Source organism: Neofelis nebulosa, chromosome 6 (genome assembly GCF_028018385.1).
Source record: "Neofelis nebulosa isolate mNeoNeb1 chromosome 6, mNeoNeb1.pri, whole genome shotgun sequence".
Classification (NCBI taxonomy): Eukaryota; Metazoa; Chordata; class Mammalia; order Carnivora; family Felidae; genus Neofelis; species Neofelis nebulosa.
The window spans coordinates 45,114,770-45,132,055 of NC_080787.1; the positions used below are offsets into that span (position 1 = coordinate 45,114,770).

A 17,286-nucleotide genomic window follows, 5' to 3' on the forward strand; every position below is an offset into this window, starting at 1 on the left:
AGGGCCTGTGGCACAGACCTAGCCCAGGAAGGTTCCTGTAAGCAGGAGGGGGGTGGGGGAAGATGGCTGCCGCCCACAGTCCTTTGGCCTCCTTTGGGGATGGCCAGGGCCCTGACAGTTCCCGGAAAAGTGGCTCATGCCGGCTGGGACTGGGGTTTACTCCATCCAGAATGAAACCTGGATCTTGTCCAGAGAGGCCCACCCTTCGTCCTGAAAGCTCAGCTATGGCAAAGCCAGGCTCCTCCCCTGCCTCCACTCGAGGCTGGGGCTCAACCCAGCCACCTCTAGAGACCCTCATATGAGAAACTTTTTCATTAAAAAAAATTAATCACCTTGGTTGAAAATTTTTGGATAAAACTGGAAAAAAAAAAAAAAGATTGCTGATTTATACATTTCAGCTGAACTCCCCCGGACCTTGGTTTCCTGCTCTTAGCCTCGTGCAAAGGGATCAGCTCTGAGAGGAAGTAAAAAGCTGTGGGAAGTGCTGGCCTACACTCCAAGTATGGGCAGGGAGGGAAGGGCTCTCCAGTATATTGTCAATGTCAGTGCCCCCATCAGGGAGACTTTTGTGTAGTAGGTGGGGCCCAGGGATGGCCTGTCTATGGCTGGTGGTGCTGGGACAGCAGAAGAGTAAAGGTAAAGGGAGGGGAACACCCGGCAGGTCCCCGAGCTGCCATCTCCCAGTTTTCAGAAGGGGTGAAGAGATGTAGTATGGGAACAGGCTCCCCAAAAGGAATGCTCATTGGGATCAAGGACCCCAGAAAATCTTGAGGCTGACCAGGTTCTTCAGAGCTGCTACCCTAAGGCCGTTTTCCCCCTGCCCTGGAGAGACCAGCGGGAAGCCGGGCTTTGGCTAGCCCTGGGCCTGATGCCTGTGCCACATGGAACAGCCAGCTGGCAGGGGGGAGTGCCTAGGTGGCCTCTGGTTAGCTCTCTGGGGAACACTCCAGCTCTAGGAAGAACTGAGGCTCCTTTCTATCTCTCCTGAAGGGGCCAGGGAAGAGGGAAGTGTAGCTCCCCAGGGCCCAGCAGAGCCTGGGCCAGTATATGACAGCTCAAGGACCTCTGGATGGCATCATAAAGTCCCTTGCAAGAGAATCAAACTTCCTCGTAGTCAGGACTTCCCCTCCTCCTCCCCCCCCCCCCCCGCCCCAGAGTGGCCTTTTGCAACTCAAGAGCCCCCACACATCATCAATCCCGTGTCACGTTAAAGGACACCGGATATATGGGAGGGAGCCTGGCCTTGCTTCAAAGGCCTGAGGGCAGGATGGATTGTGTCCTCAGGCCGGCTGCTGTCTCTTTACAAGTCAGAAGGGAGGGTAGGTTCAACCCCCAAATGGTCCAGGAAAGGCAGGAAGAGGTTAATATGATCTGCTCCCCCAGGGCTGCGGGCAAATGACACAGCTAGCAACGTGGGAGGTACAGGTGGAGATGGGCATGGGGCCAGGGTGCTGGTGAGGTGTCAGTGAAGACCCAGCTCTGGCCCTGCACCCCCGGTCCGCTGCCTGGCCTCCCACCCTCTGTGTCTGCCATTTTGTTGGGGCTCAGCCTTAGAGGTTCGCTGTGGGTGCGGTGTCTTGCTCTGCTTCAACCATCTTTGGTCCCCTACAGACAGCAGTTATAGTAGCAGCTGGACAGACTGCGGAGGGCAGGGGCCCAGATCTACTCTCAACAAGGGGGTATCACAGATCTAGGAAGACCATGAGTATGGTATAGGAGCTGTCTGGGAGTGTGAGACAGGAATGTGTTTCTATACCAGAGGGGGCCACCCTGCTTAGGCTGAAAGGCAGACTGATTGATTCCAGGATCTAGGGGCCTTCCTCTCCTCTACATAAGCTCAGGACCTCCCAGGCTGCCATGAACAGCCTTGCAGGTTAACTGCAGGACTCTAGGGAGCGCCATTTGCAATCTGGTCTATGTGGACGCTAAAGCTCTGTAGTGTAGGACGTGCACAGTGGCCCTACCCCAAAGAGCCCTCCCATTTCTAAGGCCTCATTTTGCCCTTTAGTAACCCTAGTGCTGGGATACCGAAGTTTGTAGAAGTGCTCTGACATTCCCATAGCAACTCAGTATGATGTCATAAACAGGGGATTAGCACATTCTAATGCCCAACCAGCAGACCTTCTTACCCTCTTTGCCCCTATGCTAAGTGCCCAGCTGGGGAGGGAAGAGGAGAGAGGCTGAGGCCAGCAGGGGAGACTCACAGAAGTGCACGGCACACCCACCGCAGCGGTGGTGGGTGCTCATGCTGGGAGGGATGGAACGGACAGCCAAGGAGCCCTCTAGCTTTCAGAGCTGTGGGACGAGCTCCAGTAAATGGCTTCCCCAGTGGAATACAGTGAGAGCCGAGGGCCTGCCAAATGATCCTGGTGCTGACACCCAGGTTTGCTTACCGATTGAGCTGGGGTTTGCTCTTCGGAACAAATCCTTCAGGAAGCCGAGGCCTGTGATTTGGGAACAGACCTGGGTGGAAGCAAGAGCACATGTGGGGTGGTCTTGTAGCTCCCTTTGCAGCTCTTGGGTGCTAGAGGGAAAGCCCAGGGGGGCAGGAAGTTGGCACCAGGTGGCGGGTATAATGAAGACTCTGGATGTCCATTTCTCTTCCAGGAGGGGCCGGAACATGGGGTGGCCGGCGAGGGGTGGGATCGGGGGGATGGCACCTATAGCCCTCCGCCCCTCTTAGCCCCGAGAGGGCATTCTACCTGCCCGGTGTGCCATCTTCACACACTCCTCAATCTTGCGGTGCTCTTCCTGGCACAAGCCTGTGATCCTTCGAGGCAGCATGCCCCCGCAAGGCCGGATGAACTGACTGAGCAGCAGAACATCCTAGTGGAAAGGGAAAACTGCAGACACTCAGCTGGCAGGTGTTTGATGTAGGGAACCAGGGCCTTGTGGCCTACAGGGGAGGCCGTCCCACCCCAGCACTCCAGGGGGTTGATGTCTCCCTCAGGAACCAACCTGATACCACACCTTCTATATAGAGCTTTGCACACTGTTCCACCTTTACCCTAACAAAAGTTAAATCCCAACTTGATAAGATTTTCCAACCCATAACCAACTCCAAAGGCTCTCAGCTCCTCCATAAGAATCTTTGATAGATTAGAAAACAAACTCTTCAAGAAGGGTTAATCTTGGGGCACCTGGGTGGCTCAATTTGTTGGGCATTGGACTCTGGATTCAGCTCAGGTCATGATCTTACGGTTCGTGAGACTGAGCCCCATGTTGGGTTCTGTGCTGAGCGTGGAGCCTGCTTAAGATTTTCTCTCTCCCTCTGCCCTCCCCTGCTTGCTCTTAAAAAAAAAAAAAAAAAAAAAAAGTGCATTAATCTTTCAAGCGCCAGCAGCATCTTTTCTGGTAATGAAACGTCTGTTATTCTCCTTGGGTGAGATAGGGGGCACGTCACAGATTTCCACACAAGAGGGAAACTGGGAAAATGGGTACCATTTCTACCCCAAAGCCTACATGCCATGGGGCCAGAATACACACAGACCACCCCTCCAACCTATGCTCTTCCCTTGCAAGTGCGAGGCAGCATATGAGCCGAGTGGGAGGGGACCAGGGTTGGGAAGTTGAATGCCACATCTTCTTAAGCCCCCTGTGAGCAGATGTGAATGGATCCTCAGGCTTCCCTTGGACCGTGAGACCGCTTTGGACAAGTGAAGGAAACAAGGACAAACAGAGCCAAAATCAAGACCAGAGTTGAGTTCCCCTTCCAACTTTCACAGGGTGGCTGAGGGGGTTAAATAAAAGCTATTACTTCCCGATGGAGATGGCAGCCCCGCCCACCCGAGGGGCCTGGCATGCCAGTCTCAGCAGTCATGTTCCACAAACTGACTTGCTGCCCTGGCAGGCGCCTCGCTGTATAACCGCAGATTTGTTTTAATCACTGGACAGCTCCTCAGGGACCCGAGCCCCCAATTCCCACCCCTGTAATCTTTAGAATCTGGTGAAAAGAACTTGGATTAGATTATCCAGGACTAATAAACTGGGCCCACAGCCCCAGCCCCCCACTGCAGGCTGCCAAGCAAGCCGACAGCTTTGTGCAGCTCAGGATAACATTGTCCTGAGTGGAAAGGGGTAAAAGGAAAACAACTTTAGCCTTTACCTCGGAGGGGATTGGATTTCTTCTGCTGGATAAACACAGCCAAATCCATTTCCTGGAAACGGCTGGTAGAAAGAGTGCCCCATGGTGGTTAGGCAGGTGTGGGCTTCACTTCCCCATTTTCAGCTGGGATTCTAAGTATGGACACAACCTCACTAACTTCATGTCACAAGAAGCTGTCAACACTGCTCCGTGACCTGCAGGCTTCCGATTACTTCAGGCAGTTATGAGCAGAAGGGCCCAGGGCAGAGTGAAAGGAGCCCCCCTCCCTGCTGGGTGGCCCAGAGCCAAGGCTCCCGGCCCAGGAGATTAGTCGGGTCATTCTGTTCAGATCCCATGGGCATGTGGCCTCTCCTGCTCTTACCACCTGACTGGGATCTCTGCCCTTAGTCATCCCATTCCACAGAGGGGCACAGGGACAACTTGCAGGTCAAATTGGCCCAGAGCCTGAATCACCTGAAACCTAAAAATAGGGTGCTTAATGTCACCAATAGAACTCTGAAGGACAAGTATGGATTTTTCTAGGGCTGCGTCCCTTCCCCCAAGGCCTCCCTGTTTCTAGAGAGGATGGCGAACAGCAGTCAGGATAGTAGGCTCTGCCTGGGTTTTGTATCCCTAGAGTTTATATCCTGGCTCTGATACTAGCTGGGTGAACTGAGGCAAATTCATCAGCTTTTCCATGCCTCGAATTTCCTCATCTAGAAAACAAGGGTGAAAAAAATACCTATTTCACAGGGATATTGTGAAACCTAAGTGAATTAAGACATGTAAATGCTTACAACAGTGCCTGACATGGAGCCTGCACTCAGTGCGGGTTACGTCTTGTTGTTATTCACCATTATCACCTTTCTGTGGAGACAACAGCTCTAGAAGAGCTGGAGCGAACAGGAGCCTTTATAGCTTGGTATGGAAAGAGACAGTAATGTGTCCCCAGAGCATAGTGAGGACTCTCCAAATATACCCTCCTAAGAAAAGGCAAAAAGCCAAATCTAGATCCTGATTTCATCCCCTTGGGAACACGCCCTGCAAGACTGGGTTACAGGGCCCTGGTGGTCTGAACTGCATGCAACCAGACCATGATCTAAGTTAGTGACTCTCAACCCTGACTACACATTAGGATCACCCTGGGAGCTTTAAAAAATCATGATGGCCAGGCTCCACCCCAGACCAATGGAATCAATGTCTGGGGCGGGGCTGGTTTTTTTTTTTTTTTTAAGCTCCCTGGCACAGCCAGGGTTGAGAGCCATTGAACAAAATGCTCCTGTCTTTGGTGGCTCTATGAGATGCAGTGGCTGGCGGGTGGGGTTGGGGTTGGGGAGTGGGGATGCTGCTTAAGTGAACCAGGGACCATGACCTCCATGACATGCAGAACCGAGTGTCTGAGTAGACTCACCTCATAGCCATACTTGTGTTTCAGGTTCCACCGGCAGATGGGGCACTGGCCAGTGGGGTTAGGGGGGTTTGGACTTTCCTTGGGAGTCCCTGTCATCCGGCCTTCAATCTAGGAGGCAGAGAAAGAGAGCCAGTGAGGGAGAAGGCCACGTGGGGCTTCAGATCCTTGAGCAACCCCCAAAATGGTGAGATGCTGGGGAAAGTTCATCTCTGGGGACCTGTGGGAGTGGCTGATTGGTCTCTCCACCCGAACTGTGCTGGTGGTTCTGCAGCTTTTGTATACTGGGCCTTAGGGGTGGCCAGAGACACACGGTGGCATGTAAGAGTAGTGGCAATTAGACTTAATGTTGATGGCAAGAGGGAGGGGTTTGCTTTATCAGCTGAACACTATCTTCCCTTCCTCAAACAAAACAAAACAAAACAAAGCAAAAGAAAACACCAGAACATCATGTTTCGTGCTTTGGGAAAAAGTAATAAATGCATATGCTAAGAGGTTTCAAACTGTGCAGGGATACACAGTTAAAAGGAAGTCTCCCTCCCGTCCCACATATCCTTCTCAGAGGAAAGTGCCATTTCCAGCTTCATCTTACAGAGGTAAGTCTATGCCAGTGATTCTCCACCAGGCAGGATTTTGCCCCCCAGGGGATGTGGGACAATGTCTGAGACATTTTAGATTGCCACAGCTGGGGGATGGGGTGCTACTGGCATCTAGCTGGGAAGCTGCTAATGCTTCAAGGCACAGAACAGCCCCCACAACAGATTTAGCCAGCCCCAAATGCCAACAGCACTGAGGCTGAGAACCTATCTCAGAGGCCTGATCTATGCCTCTACAAGCAGGTATCGTGTACCCTCCTGCTTTTTCTCTCTTTTTAAAACACACGTGGGAAGATACACTCCCCCGCCTTCCTCCTTGCTTTCATCATTTTGGATGCCACCTTTCAAATCCTGCTGAGGCCACGTGTGCAATGACCTCCGCCATTGCTGCTGTATCCTGTGACACAGCCTTGGAATTAATAAGCCAATGATCTGGGAGGCAGCTCTGATTACAAGAGGGGGAGTTTAGAAAGCCTTGCTGATTGAGGCCATGGATCATGAGAGCGAGGCTGGGCTCTGGGAGGAAAGCAATACTGTCTCCTGGGGGAGAAGTGGCAAAAGGGAAAGGGGGTTGGATGCAATGCAAGGCTGTGCGGGCACTGCTACCTAACTTTCTACCAAGGCTACCACAGCCATGCCAGAAATGGAGAAGTGCATTGGGGAAAACGTGGAGACGCATGGTAGGTCTTGGGAGGAAGTTAAGGCGGACCTGACGGGGGAGAGAGAGCTAACATTTATTGACTCCCCATTGTATGCCTAGCTCTGTGCTAATAATGGTTCACATGTATCACCCCATTTCACCCCTATGACCTAGTGAGGGAAGCATCATAATCTTATTTTATAGATGAAGACAGTGAGATCCAGAAAGTGAGCAGTACCCAAAGTCAGCCAGGGGTCTCACAGTGCCACAATGTCTCCACGTTTATTTTGCAAATAGCAAATTCACGCTCCATATGGAAAAACACTCCATATTCAAAGGTCAGATATATTTTTCTCCATCAGCATGGAGTTTCTAGGGTGAATGCTTGTTTTGGCTTTGAATAAGGGAGCCAAAAGAGGTGCCCAGAGGGATGGGAGCCCCCTAAAAAGAACTGTTTTGAGGTTAACCAGTGAAAAGCAGGAGGAAGTATTCTGGGGAAGACCCAAAGAGGGAACCCAAAGAGGGCTTGTCCTGGGGATAAGACTGCCTTGAGGAGGATCAAGCGTGGCTGGCTGCCAGAAGGGTTAAATCCCTGGTTGACATGGAAGTTAGAGGCTTCTGGGAGCTCTGTGGAGTAGTTGAGGGTTTCTTGGAAGCATGGCAGGCCATGTGAAAACAACGTTGTCTTTTAGGGATTATAGGATAATCTAGGCCCCATGACTCCCCGAGGAAGGGAGGTGAGATGGGCCCACTGAGGGAAAGGGGGGAGTAGGTGGATGAAGAATCATTCTAACTACTTAACCAACAGACAAGCCAGCGCACTAGCTAGAGAGCCCAGGGCCCAGACAGTGTCACCTTTTAACTGTGTCACTTAAGAAGTAGCTTGGTCATTCTAGGCAGGAAAGAAAGGGACTGAGATCCAGGCTCCCCACCATGGGTCAGCTTACTTGGGCTTTCCAGTCTCACCACTGCCTTAGTTTCCCCTTTAGAAAACTGATTAATCACCCACCAAAGAATGTATCAACAAAGACCTCTGAGACCTTGTCATACAAAATGCCACTTTAATCAAATAACAGAGGCCTCAGTCCAGGCACAGTGACCGTCTCTGATTCAACCACTACAGTGCACAGCTTGAAAAATGGTAGACTGTGGGATTTATGATGACAGAGGGAGCTGCTCCTGAAGCCAGGAGTCCAGTTTGGGCCTCCGTCCATCTGTCCCTCCCAGGCAGCTACAAGCATTAAAGAGGCTGTAGTGGCCAGCTCAATGATACTTACTATAGTTGTCTTCCCTTCTTGGATCTCCACCACTACAGAGATAAAGGGGAAAAATTAGGTCAGCCATTTAATAAGGAACAGTGAGTTTCAAATAATAGCTCAAATTCTACACATGCAGAAAAACGGAGCTTTCAGTCTGCACTCTCCCACTATCCCCACCTGGAAGAGAAAAGGGTACAGGGTTCACCTCCAAGTGCCAAGGCTCTATGCCCTTGAGGCTAGGTGGGGGCAAGCCTAGATCCCCAAGTAATATCATCTCTCTGGGATTAAGGGTCTCCACATTGTTTTTGTTGTTCTGAGCCAAAATTCATCTTGGTTCTAAACCAGGGGAATTGGCAAGATCCTACCCTCCCATGCCTAGCGATGTGACCTCAGAGGTGAGGTGGGGGTGGGGACAGAAGCATCTAAAAGGTCTTCAAAAGTACCTACTGCATGTGTCCTTTCATGACAAGAATCAGACAAACATGGCTTCTGACCCTGACGTTTCAGACACAGGACTGAACTAATGCTGTGCCAGCGGCCCCACAGCAGACAAGCGGATGGCACTCCCAGAACTCAGCCTGGGAAGCCAGGTTACAGCTGTATGAGGCAGCGGTGTGACTTAACTCCTCTGTCCTTCTCCACTCCTCTCCTGCAGGGTTGCACCTTTGCTGTATGTACACTGGAGAGGGTGGTGGGGGAGAGGGCCCTGCAGACGCTGGTCCAGGCTGAGTTTTCAGGAGAGCACTGCAATTCCAGACAGAGCTCTCCACCTGTTAAGGTCTGAGGCAGTCAGAAGAAAACTCGAGGGCAAGACGGTAAGTCACACACACATCCATCAGGCTGTATGTATTTACTCCTGGTGTACTCAACCAGGATGCAGAATGACAACTTCAACAATATTCAAAGAAGAACCAAGCCCATGGTGCAGGTTCGGCAAACATCAAACAAAGTTCTTGGAGGGGTGCCTGGGTGGCTCAGTCGGTTAAGCCTCCGACTTCTTCGGCTCAGGTCATGATCTCGTGGTTCAGGAGTTCAAGCCTCGCATCGGGCTCTGTGCTGACAGGTCGGAGCCTGGAGCCTGCTTTGGATTCTGTGTCTCCCTCTCTCTGCCCCTTCCCTGCTCACACTGTCTCTCTCTCAAAAATAAACAAACATTAAAAAAAAAAAAAAGTTCTTGGAGATTCTTTCTTGTTCTCCCAGTTTCTTCAGAAAGAGAGAAACCATTGCCATTAGCATAGGAACTGGTACACAGCACATGCTCAATAAATGCTAGCTAGCATCAAGACCACGAAGTACTTGTCATGGTTCCCTTCTGGCTGCTAATTACTGTCACTGAAAACTTCGGTCCACTTAGCTAGACTGCAAATTGTCTCCCTAAATACTAAAACTGGATTTTAACCGCAGCTTGGCTACCATAATGAGTTTTACTCAGCTTCAGCCAAGGCAAGGAGTAGTGCGGATTAGACAGAGCCTAAGGTTGTTCTTCATGTTAAGAATCTAGTGAAGGGTCGCTTGGGTGGCTCAGTCGGTTAAGTGTCCGACTTCGGGTCAGGTCATGATCTTGCGGTTGGCGGGTTCGAGCCCGACACCAGGCTCTATGCTGACAGCTCAGATCCTGGAGCCTGCTTCAGGTTCTGTGTCTCCCTCTCTCTCTCCCCCTCCCCCACTCCTACTCTGTCTCTCTCAAAAATAAATAAACATTAAAAAAAAATCTAGTGAGGGGCGCCTGGGTGGCGCAGTCGGTTAAGCGTCCGACTTCAGCCAGGTCACGATCTCGCGGTCTGTGAGTTCGAGCCCCGTGTCAGGCTCTGGGCTGATGGCTCGGAGCCTGGAGCCTGTTTCCGATTCTGTGTCTCCCTCTCTCTCTGCCCCTCCCCCGTTCATGCTATGTCTCTCTCTGTCCCAAAAATAAATAAAAAACGTTGAAAAAAAAATCTAGTGAAAATTACGGATCTTTTCCTGGAAACACGCTGATGAGCATACAATCAGACGTAGACTTCAGGAGGCTCAGACCCCTGAAGCTGTGTACCCAAATGGTAATGCTGTTTTCATTCAGTGGTGGCAGTACGTGAATTTATTCTCTTTATGCCTGTCCATATTTTCTAAAGTTTCTAAAATAAACATGTACTGCTTTTGCAATAAATAATAAACAAGAAAAAAAGAGAAAGAGAATGTCTAAGAAAAAAATGAGGCAATTCTAACTCAACTGGAGGCCCAGGGCAGCATCTGTGATCACTGAGTTCTGTGACCAACACCTAATTGGACACAGACTGTCTGGAATTGTCCCCCATTTGTTTTTTGGGCAAGACCATTCAGAAAGACTCATTACTCCAAAACAACCAACCTGAGAGCCCCTCAATGTTCCCACTCCAGATACACAAGGGAGTAATGATGGCCAGAAAGGCCCTGAGGCTTCCTCCAGAACACTGTAGTTACTAATCCATTCAAAGACAAACTAGTTTTCTCCCTGTAAAAGAAAATGCGTCACCCCACACACGGATCTACTTGTTCAGAACAGAGACCAGCCTAAGTGGGATGTGGGTGAGACTCAGACTGATGCTCAGTCAGGAGGCCAGCACAGCTGCAGGGAGACGGTCACTGAAACGTGTCAATGTACAAACGCGGGGGGAGCAGAAAAAGGACTCAGCCCCAGCTCAGCAGGGCTTCCAGGCACCCCGGAAACTTTGCAAAAACCAACTTGGGAGAGGGGCAGAGAACAACCAAATCTAAGCAGCAACAGGTGAGGAGCAAGTTTTTAATAATCCCGGTAGGAAACAAAAGGAGAGACACATTCTGGTACACTCAAGCCAGCAGGAGAACGATGTCTTGAAACATGAAGCGGATAAACATGTGGTTCCCCTCTCTGTGGAGGCACTTGGGTCCTAACCATGAGGTAAACAAATCTAACAGAACACACATCACTCCCGGCAAAGAACCAAACCCTGAAGTCATCTCATTGGCCCCTGGAAGAGAGATCAAAAGCCTGTGGCCAGCTCGGCTGTTCACTAGCTCCCCACACAGCAACCCTGAGCCAGTGAATCATCTTACTATAATCCAGTGGGTAAAACAATAGGCAGATGCTTATCTTATGCAGACAACTTGTCAAACCAGAAGGAATGACCCGAGAACTCTCGCAGGATTGAGAGTGATCAGGGCTGTGTCTCAGTGCAGGGGCAGGAGGCCTGGCTGGAGCCTGAAGAGGCCCCTAGCAGATTTTGAGCCTCTGAAAACAGGAGATAGGAATCAAAATAGTATTGATTTTCAGTGTGCATACAAAAACAAGTCAAAACCAAACAAACCCTGAGATCCATTTTGTCCCTGACCTCCTCTCCGTTCAAGATGGGGATGGCCATGAAAAGCTGGACTAAGAGGTTTAGGTACTAACGGAAAACTTGTTTAGAAAAAGATGGAATCACCCTTGTGCTCTGAGGTGCGGCTATTATCAAGTAAACTAAGGAAAGACATGAAGCAGTTTTCTAAACTGGAATTAGGGGTCGAATCTTCTAAGACAGGCACTTCTCATACACATCAAATCATCCGTCCCATGTGAGACAACACAAGTTGCTGAGCACCTGTGGAGGGTACAGCCCTGCTCTACCTACTGTGGAGAATTAGAACAGAACAGGAAGACAGTCTTTGGCCTAGAGTAGAAAAAGGAATGAAACCAAGTATGGGAACTTCACTACAATAAAAGTCCATGCCTTGTAAAGAGGTCCTTTGAGTACTTCAATAAATACTCGCCTAGGATGGAATCCAAGACAACTGAATTATAACAGTCGAGAGCAAACGGCGCTGTGGTGAGATTGCAGTGAACGCAGAAAGACCTTGATGGCCACATAAACACAGACACAGTGAACTGCGGCAGTATAAAGACTCAACTGTTTAGTAAAGTTGGAAGGAGGACCCATGAATGATGTGGAGGGCGCTGCCACAGCAAGTGCCCAGAGACCAAGTCCTTCTTGGACAGGATCCATGGAAACCAAGTCCCAAGCACAATATTACAGAACGGAGTCACTGATGGCCAACAGGCGGCACTTACAAGTCTTAGGGCAGGGCCAGGGAGTCGAGTGGGGGTTTGGGATGTGTGGCAGCACTTCTGGCTATTGACTACTTTTCTCAAACTCCTTCCCCACTCCCTTTTGTTCATCTTTAGTTCTGTTACCAAAGTTTTCTTTTTTTTTTTTTTTTATTTATAGATTTTTTTTTAAACGTTTTATTTATTTATTTTTTTTTTAAATTTTTTTTTTTTCAACGTTTTTAATTTATTTTTGGGACAGAGAGAGACAGAGCATGAACGGGGGAGGGGCAGAGAGAGAGAGGGAGACACAGAATTGGAAACAGGCTCCAGGCTCTGAGCCATCAGCTCAGAGCCCGACGCGGGGCTCGAACTCATGGACCGCGAGATCGTGACCTGGCTGAAGTCGGACGCCCAACCGACTGCGCCACCCAGGCGCCCCATGTTTTATTTATTTTTGAGACAGAGAGAGAGCATGAACGGGGCAGGGGCAGAGAGAGAGGGAGACACAGAATCGGAAGCAGGCTCCAGGCTCCGAGCCATCAGCCCAGAGCCCGATGCGGGGCTCGAACCCACAGACCACGAGATCGTGACCTGAGCCGAAGTCGGACGCTTAACCGACTGAGCCACCCAGGCGCCCCTGTTACCAAAGTTTTCTGATTCCCTAATCACCTAGCCTGTTCTTTTCCCTTGGACCTCCGATGGGAATGTCCCTCTGTATTACACTTTACTATGCTTTTTCCACTAGCAGGCTACTCTGGACTATGTCCCTTCAAGTCTGGAAAGCCCCCAACTCACACACTCATCTCTTAAAGCTTTTAGCTATAGAGATGTCCACTTGACATGCACATCCTTGTCTGAATTGCTAAGTCCTCCAGAAAACCCCTTAGCTAACTGGAAAAGATGAAGAAAATTCCCTCAGCCTTTACTCATTTCAACATACTCTGCACTGGTTTCTGATAGATGATTATTATTCATTCAGATAGTCATGTCTGTTTATTTTTCTTGTTTTAGATACATTTCCTTCCCACGGGGTGCCTGGGTGGCTCAGTCAGTTGAGTGCCCAACTCTTGGTTTCAGCTCAGGTCATGATATCACGGTTTGTGGGGTTCGAGCCCTGCATTGGGCTCCATGCTGACAGTGCGGAGTCTGCTTGGGATTCTCTCTCACCCTCTCTCTCTGCCTCTCCCCCACTCGCTCTTTCTCTCAAAAATAAATAAACTTAAAATAAAAAAAAATTTAAATACATTTCCTTCCCAAGAGTGATAAGGCAGGAATGAGATCTAACAATCTTTCCCATAAAAAGTACTAATGGTCCTCGGCGAGTTAAGTGATGAGAGTTTTCACTGGGGGAGAACCACAGGGAAGCCCTTCTGTCGAGTAGCCCAGTGATATTAATGGTGGAGAGGGAAGAGTGCTGGCTCTACTTCGAGGCCATCACTTACTAGCTGTGTGATCTTGGGCAGCTACTGAACTCCTCTGGGCCAGATTTTCTCATTGTAAAAATGTCAGTAATATCCACTTGTAAGAACTGTTGAGAAGGGGGTGCCTGGGTGGCTCAGTCGGTTGAGTGTCCGACTTCGGCTCAGGTCATGATCTCATGGCTTGTGATTTTGAGCCCTGTGTCAGGCTCTGTGCTGACGGTCAGAGCCTGGAGCTTGCTTTGGATTCTGTGTCTCCGTCTCTCTCTGCTTCTTCCTTCTTGCACTCTGTCTCTGTCTCTCTCAAGAATAAACATTAAAAAAAAAATTGAGAAGGCTGAATAAATGTATGTGGAAAACCTAGCACAGTGCTTGCAGCAGGGTGCATACTAAACCACAATTTCCATTCTTATCTTCCTTCACTTTTGCTTTTTCCAGGATCTTTTTTGCTTTTTTTGTGTCCCTCTTATCAACCTTAAACCAGCAGCACAACTGACATTTCAGCCCAGGCTGTCCTTTGCTGGGGATGCCATCCTGTGCACTGGATGTTTTGCAGCATCCCTGGCCTCTACCCACCAAATGCCAGGACTACCAGTTGTGACAACCAAAAGTGTTTCTAGACATTGCCAAATGTTCCCTGGGGGACAAAACTGCCCCCGGTTGAGAACCACTGCTTTAGCCTGAGAGTCACTACAGGCACGTGTTGGGTGTTCATGAACTCTGCCTATAATTAGGGAGTACTGTCTGATACTCTAAAAAGTAGGATGAGTATTTTCAGCAAAACACCCAGCTTCCTCCCCACAACTTTAAATAGTGTATCAAGACAAAGTGGTTTCATTTAAAGGCTTTGAAGACAGGTGGTTCTCAAGCAGAATAAAGAATATGGTAATGCCTTTATGTAAGGTCACATTGATTCAATGATTTAGCTTTTAGGTCTGACGGCGAGTAACACCAAATAGTTACCAACCCAGATATTTACGGAGAGAAAGAGTTGAAAGACCAATCTGATTATAGAGTCCATCATTTCACAAAATCTCCAGCTGAAAAAATTTGAATCTCAAATACTCTTTTGTAAACAAACAAACAAACAAACCCTGATTCCTCTCGTACATTCTCTGGGAACATGGCAAAAAACTGTTTTCAACTTTCAATTTCACAATGGATATGTAAACAGCAGGTGTTAGAGCCTGATGCTTGGTAGACACCCTCAAAAATCTTATGGGTATATGCTTATTGTGCAGCATGGGTAGAGATGAAACATCTTACCAAGTCCTTCTGTCATCAGCATGATCTCTTTGGTACCTTTCTTTATTAATGGATTAGTTTATCTAATGTTAACCAGGCAGTATCTGAATTATGTCGTTCTTTCTAGTAAATGTTCCATTTTCCCTTCACAGCTAAGTTCTTCTAACATACCTATTTCTGTTTCTTCATGAGATCTCTCTTTGATTTCCCCAAACTGGGACCCCCCTCACCTCCCCTGAATCTGCGAGCTGGAGGCCAAGCCCAGTTAGTTGGGGCCAGGCCTACCAGGAGCCCGGTCTGCCACTGCTGTCTGAAAGCTAAAAAGAGACCCTTTCTGAGACAAATCCAATGGATGCTTCATTTGGTTCTTCTTTTTGGACTTTTCTGTTCCCTCTGACAATAAGGATTACCCTTTCCCTCTGGATACCTTTCAGCTTTGAAGGATACGTTGGCCAATACTATGCCAGAATCTTAAAAAACAAAAACAAAAACCAGTATCACTTTTGCACACCACTCATCCTTTCCTGCTTCCAGCAATGCACAAAGGAAGGCTATGTCCCAAAAGACCTTTTCACTCTCTGCCAGTCCATCCTTTTTTTACAAAGCCTGTTCAAGACACATTCCCCTCAGTAAAACTTCCAATTGGGTTTCTGTTTCTAGTAACCAAATCTCCCTATATTTAGTCATGTAAAAACTTGCATTTGTTGGAGCATATACATATCATCTCATTAGAACCTAACTTCTCAGGAAAGGGGCTGTATCTTTTCTTTTTCCAGACAGAATTCCTTGACAATTTGAAGTCCAGTACTTGGCCTTCTGGAAGCAGGCTGCCTTTCCAGACTTAACGATTATAGAAAAGGAGAAGCACCATCTAGCATGTGCCTGCCTCAGCTGTTCGGTGGCTTTTCCACCTTAGCTTCCACTTCTCTGGGAGACTAGCGGCCAGGGCGGAAAAAGTCGCCATCAGAACACAGCATTTTCGGATGAGAAACTGGGGAGGGTAGCCACATGTCCTTCGCTCATGGTTCAGGGATTTTTTTTTTTTTTTTTTAAACGAGGGAGGTAGCAGCTGGGAGAATACGGAAATCAAAACTAACATGCAGACGTTTACCGAAAACTTTTCTGAACCCCGGGACAGGTTTCTTCCTGCCCTGCTAACTAAGCAGGCCTTTCTTTCTGTCCTCCCCCCCGTCCTCCCCTACTAGTGAGAACACTTGCGAGCAGTGGGAAGTCAAGATAATAGCTTCAGGGTCTGGAAAGTGCTTCCAAGCACCTCCAGAGCGCCTGCATCTCCCGCGTTTCAGAACCGCGCTAAGGAAAAGGAGGGAGGGGCGTATGAAGGCTGAGGGAAGCAACCTCCCCCGCTCTTTCCCTCAACGTTAGAAGGTAGCCGGGACCCAGGACTCACCTTCCCTGAACCCGCGAGCTGGAGGCCGAGCCCAGCAGGTCGCGACTGGAGCAGCCAGGAGCCCTCGGAGCAGCCGTCCACAAGCATACACCAGCACATTGAAAGCCGCCATCTTGCAAATTAACGGTGACCGCTAGTGCACTTCCGCTTCCGGAACGGCGCGCGCGCAGCCGCAATGGTGAGCAGGAAGTGTGCCGCTGTGGGAGTCTCGCCCCGGTAGCCTTGAATTTCTAGCTTCCTCGCCTCTCCGGCTTGGGGCTAAGCCTGGAGCCCTGTGTGAAGTCTGAGTGATTCCGAGGGTCCTGGGCAGGTGTTCTAGTTCTCATATGCCAGTCCTCGAAGTCTCAAGGTCTCTTTCGTTCCCTGACAGGTTTTCTTTGTAAAATCACATACACTACACCTATTTCCTTAAAGCTTTTAAAATTCATATGCGGATTTTTTGCTTCTTGTGGGTGGGGGTAGGCCTGTACAATAGAGGTTGAAATGGTTAGGACTCCGGTTCTGGAACATCAGGTATCAGGTAGATCTGGCATAGAATTAATTCCTCCCTTCTCCATCAATCTCTCCTCCAACCCCAATACACACTTGCCTTTCATTCTCCTATATTTAACACTTCCCTTTGGCCTCAGAGCCTTCGTATAGCTATTTCTTCTGCCTGCTCTTTGGCCACCTGGTAAAACTCCTGCTTATTTCTCCTGCTCAAAATTCACTTCCACATTAGTCTTCCTTAACGGGGGTTACTGGCTCTCAGCGCTAGATAACTCCATTTTAGTACTTGGCACAGTCGCGGTTTTACATCTATTTGTATAATATTGTTTCTCCACCAAACTGTAAGCTCCACGAAGGCAGGGATATTGTTTTGTTGTTGTTGTTGTTGTTGTTGTTGTTGTTGTTGTTGTTGTTTTGACTTCTATCTCCAGCAATTAGTGCAGTGCTGACACATAATAAATGCAATGTATAGTTGTTGAATAATGAATGAGTAGAATCTATTTTAGAGGGTTTCGAAGATTAGATAAGACCTAAGTGCTCAATAAACAGAAGCTAATTATAAGGCAGTTACTGAGATGGCCCACGTGCTAGGTACTTTACATAAGTTTGATGTACTTGCATAATGAGCAAGGTTGCAGTACTTAAACCACAACAGCCCGGTTTTCTCTCTTTTGGATTTGCAGGATAAATAATATGCTCCTCTAGAGGTACATAAGAAACA

At 48.9% G+C, this 17,286-nt stretch overlaps 1 protein-coding gene across 3 annotated transcripts in view; it reads right to left on the reverse strand.

Annotated features, from left to right (window-relative positions):
* MRPS18A (mitochondrial ribosomal protein S18A) overlaps positions 1-16,232 on the reverse strand; it is a 17,083-nt gene extending 851 nt beyond the window's left edge. Inside the window, exons 1-5 of one of the 3 annotated variants that reach the window (XM_058734093.1) lie at positions 16,077-16,232; positions 8,006-8,037; positions 5,496-5,603; positions 2,703-2,826; positions 2,394-2,463 (exon numbers count right to left, since the gene is read on the reverse strand). In XM_058734093.1, coding sequence (XP_058590076.1) covers positions 2,394-2,463; positions 2,703-2,826; positions 5,496-5,603; positions 8,006-8,037; positions 16,077-16,188 — 446 coding nt within the window. In that variant the 5' untranslated portion in view covers positions 16,189-16,232. Of the gene's footprint in view, positions 1-2,393; positions 2,525-2,702; positions 2,827-3,075; positions 3,647-4,105; positions 4,168-5,495; positions 5,604-8,005; positions 8,038-16,076 lie in introns of those variants that run through there. The other 2 variants (XM_058734095.1, XM_058734094.1) reach the window with 2 other exon arrangements.
* Positions 16,233-17,286: the final 1,054 nt, after the last annotated feature.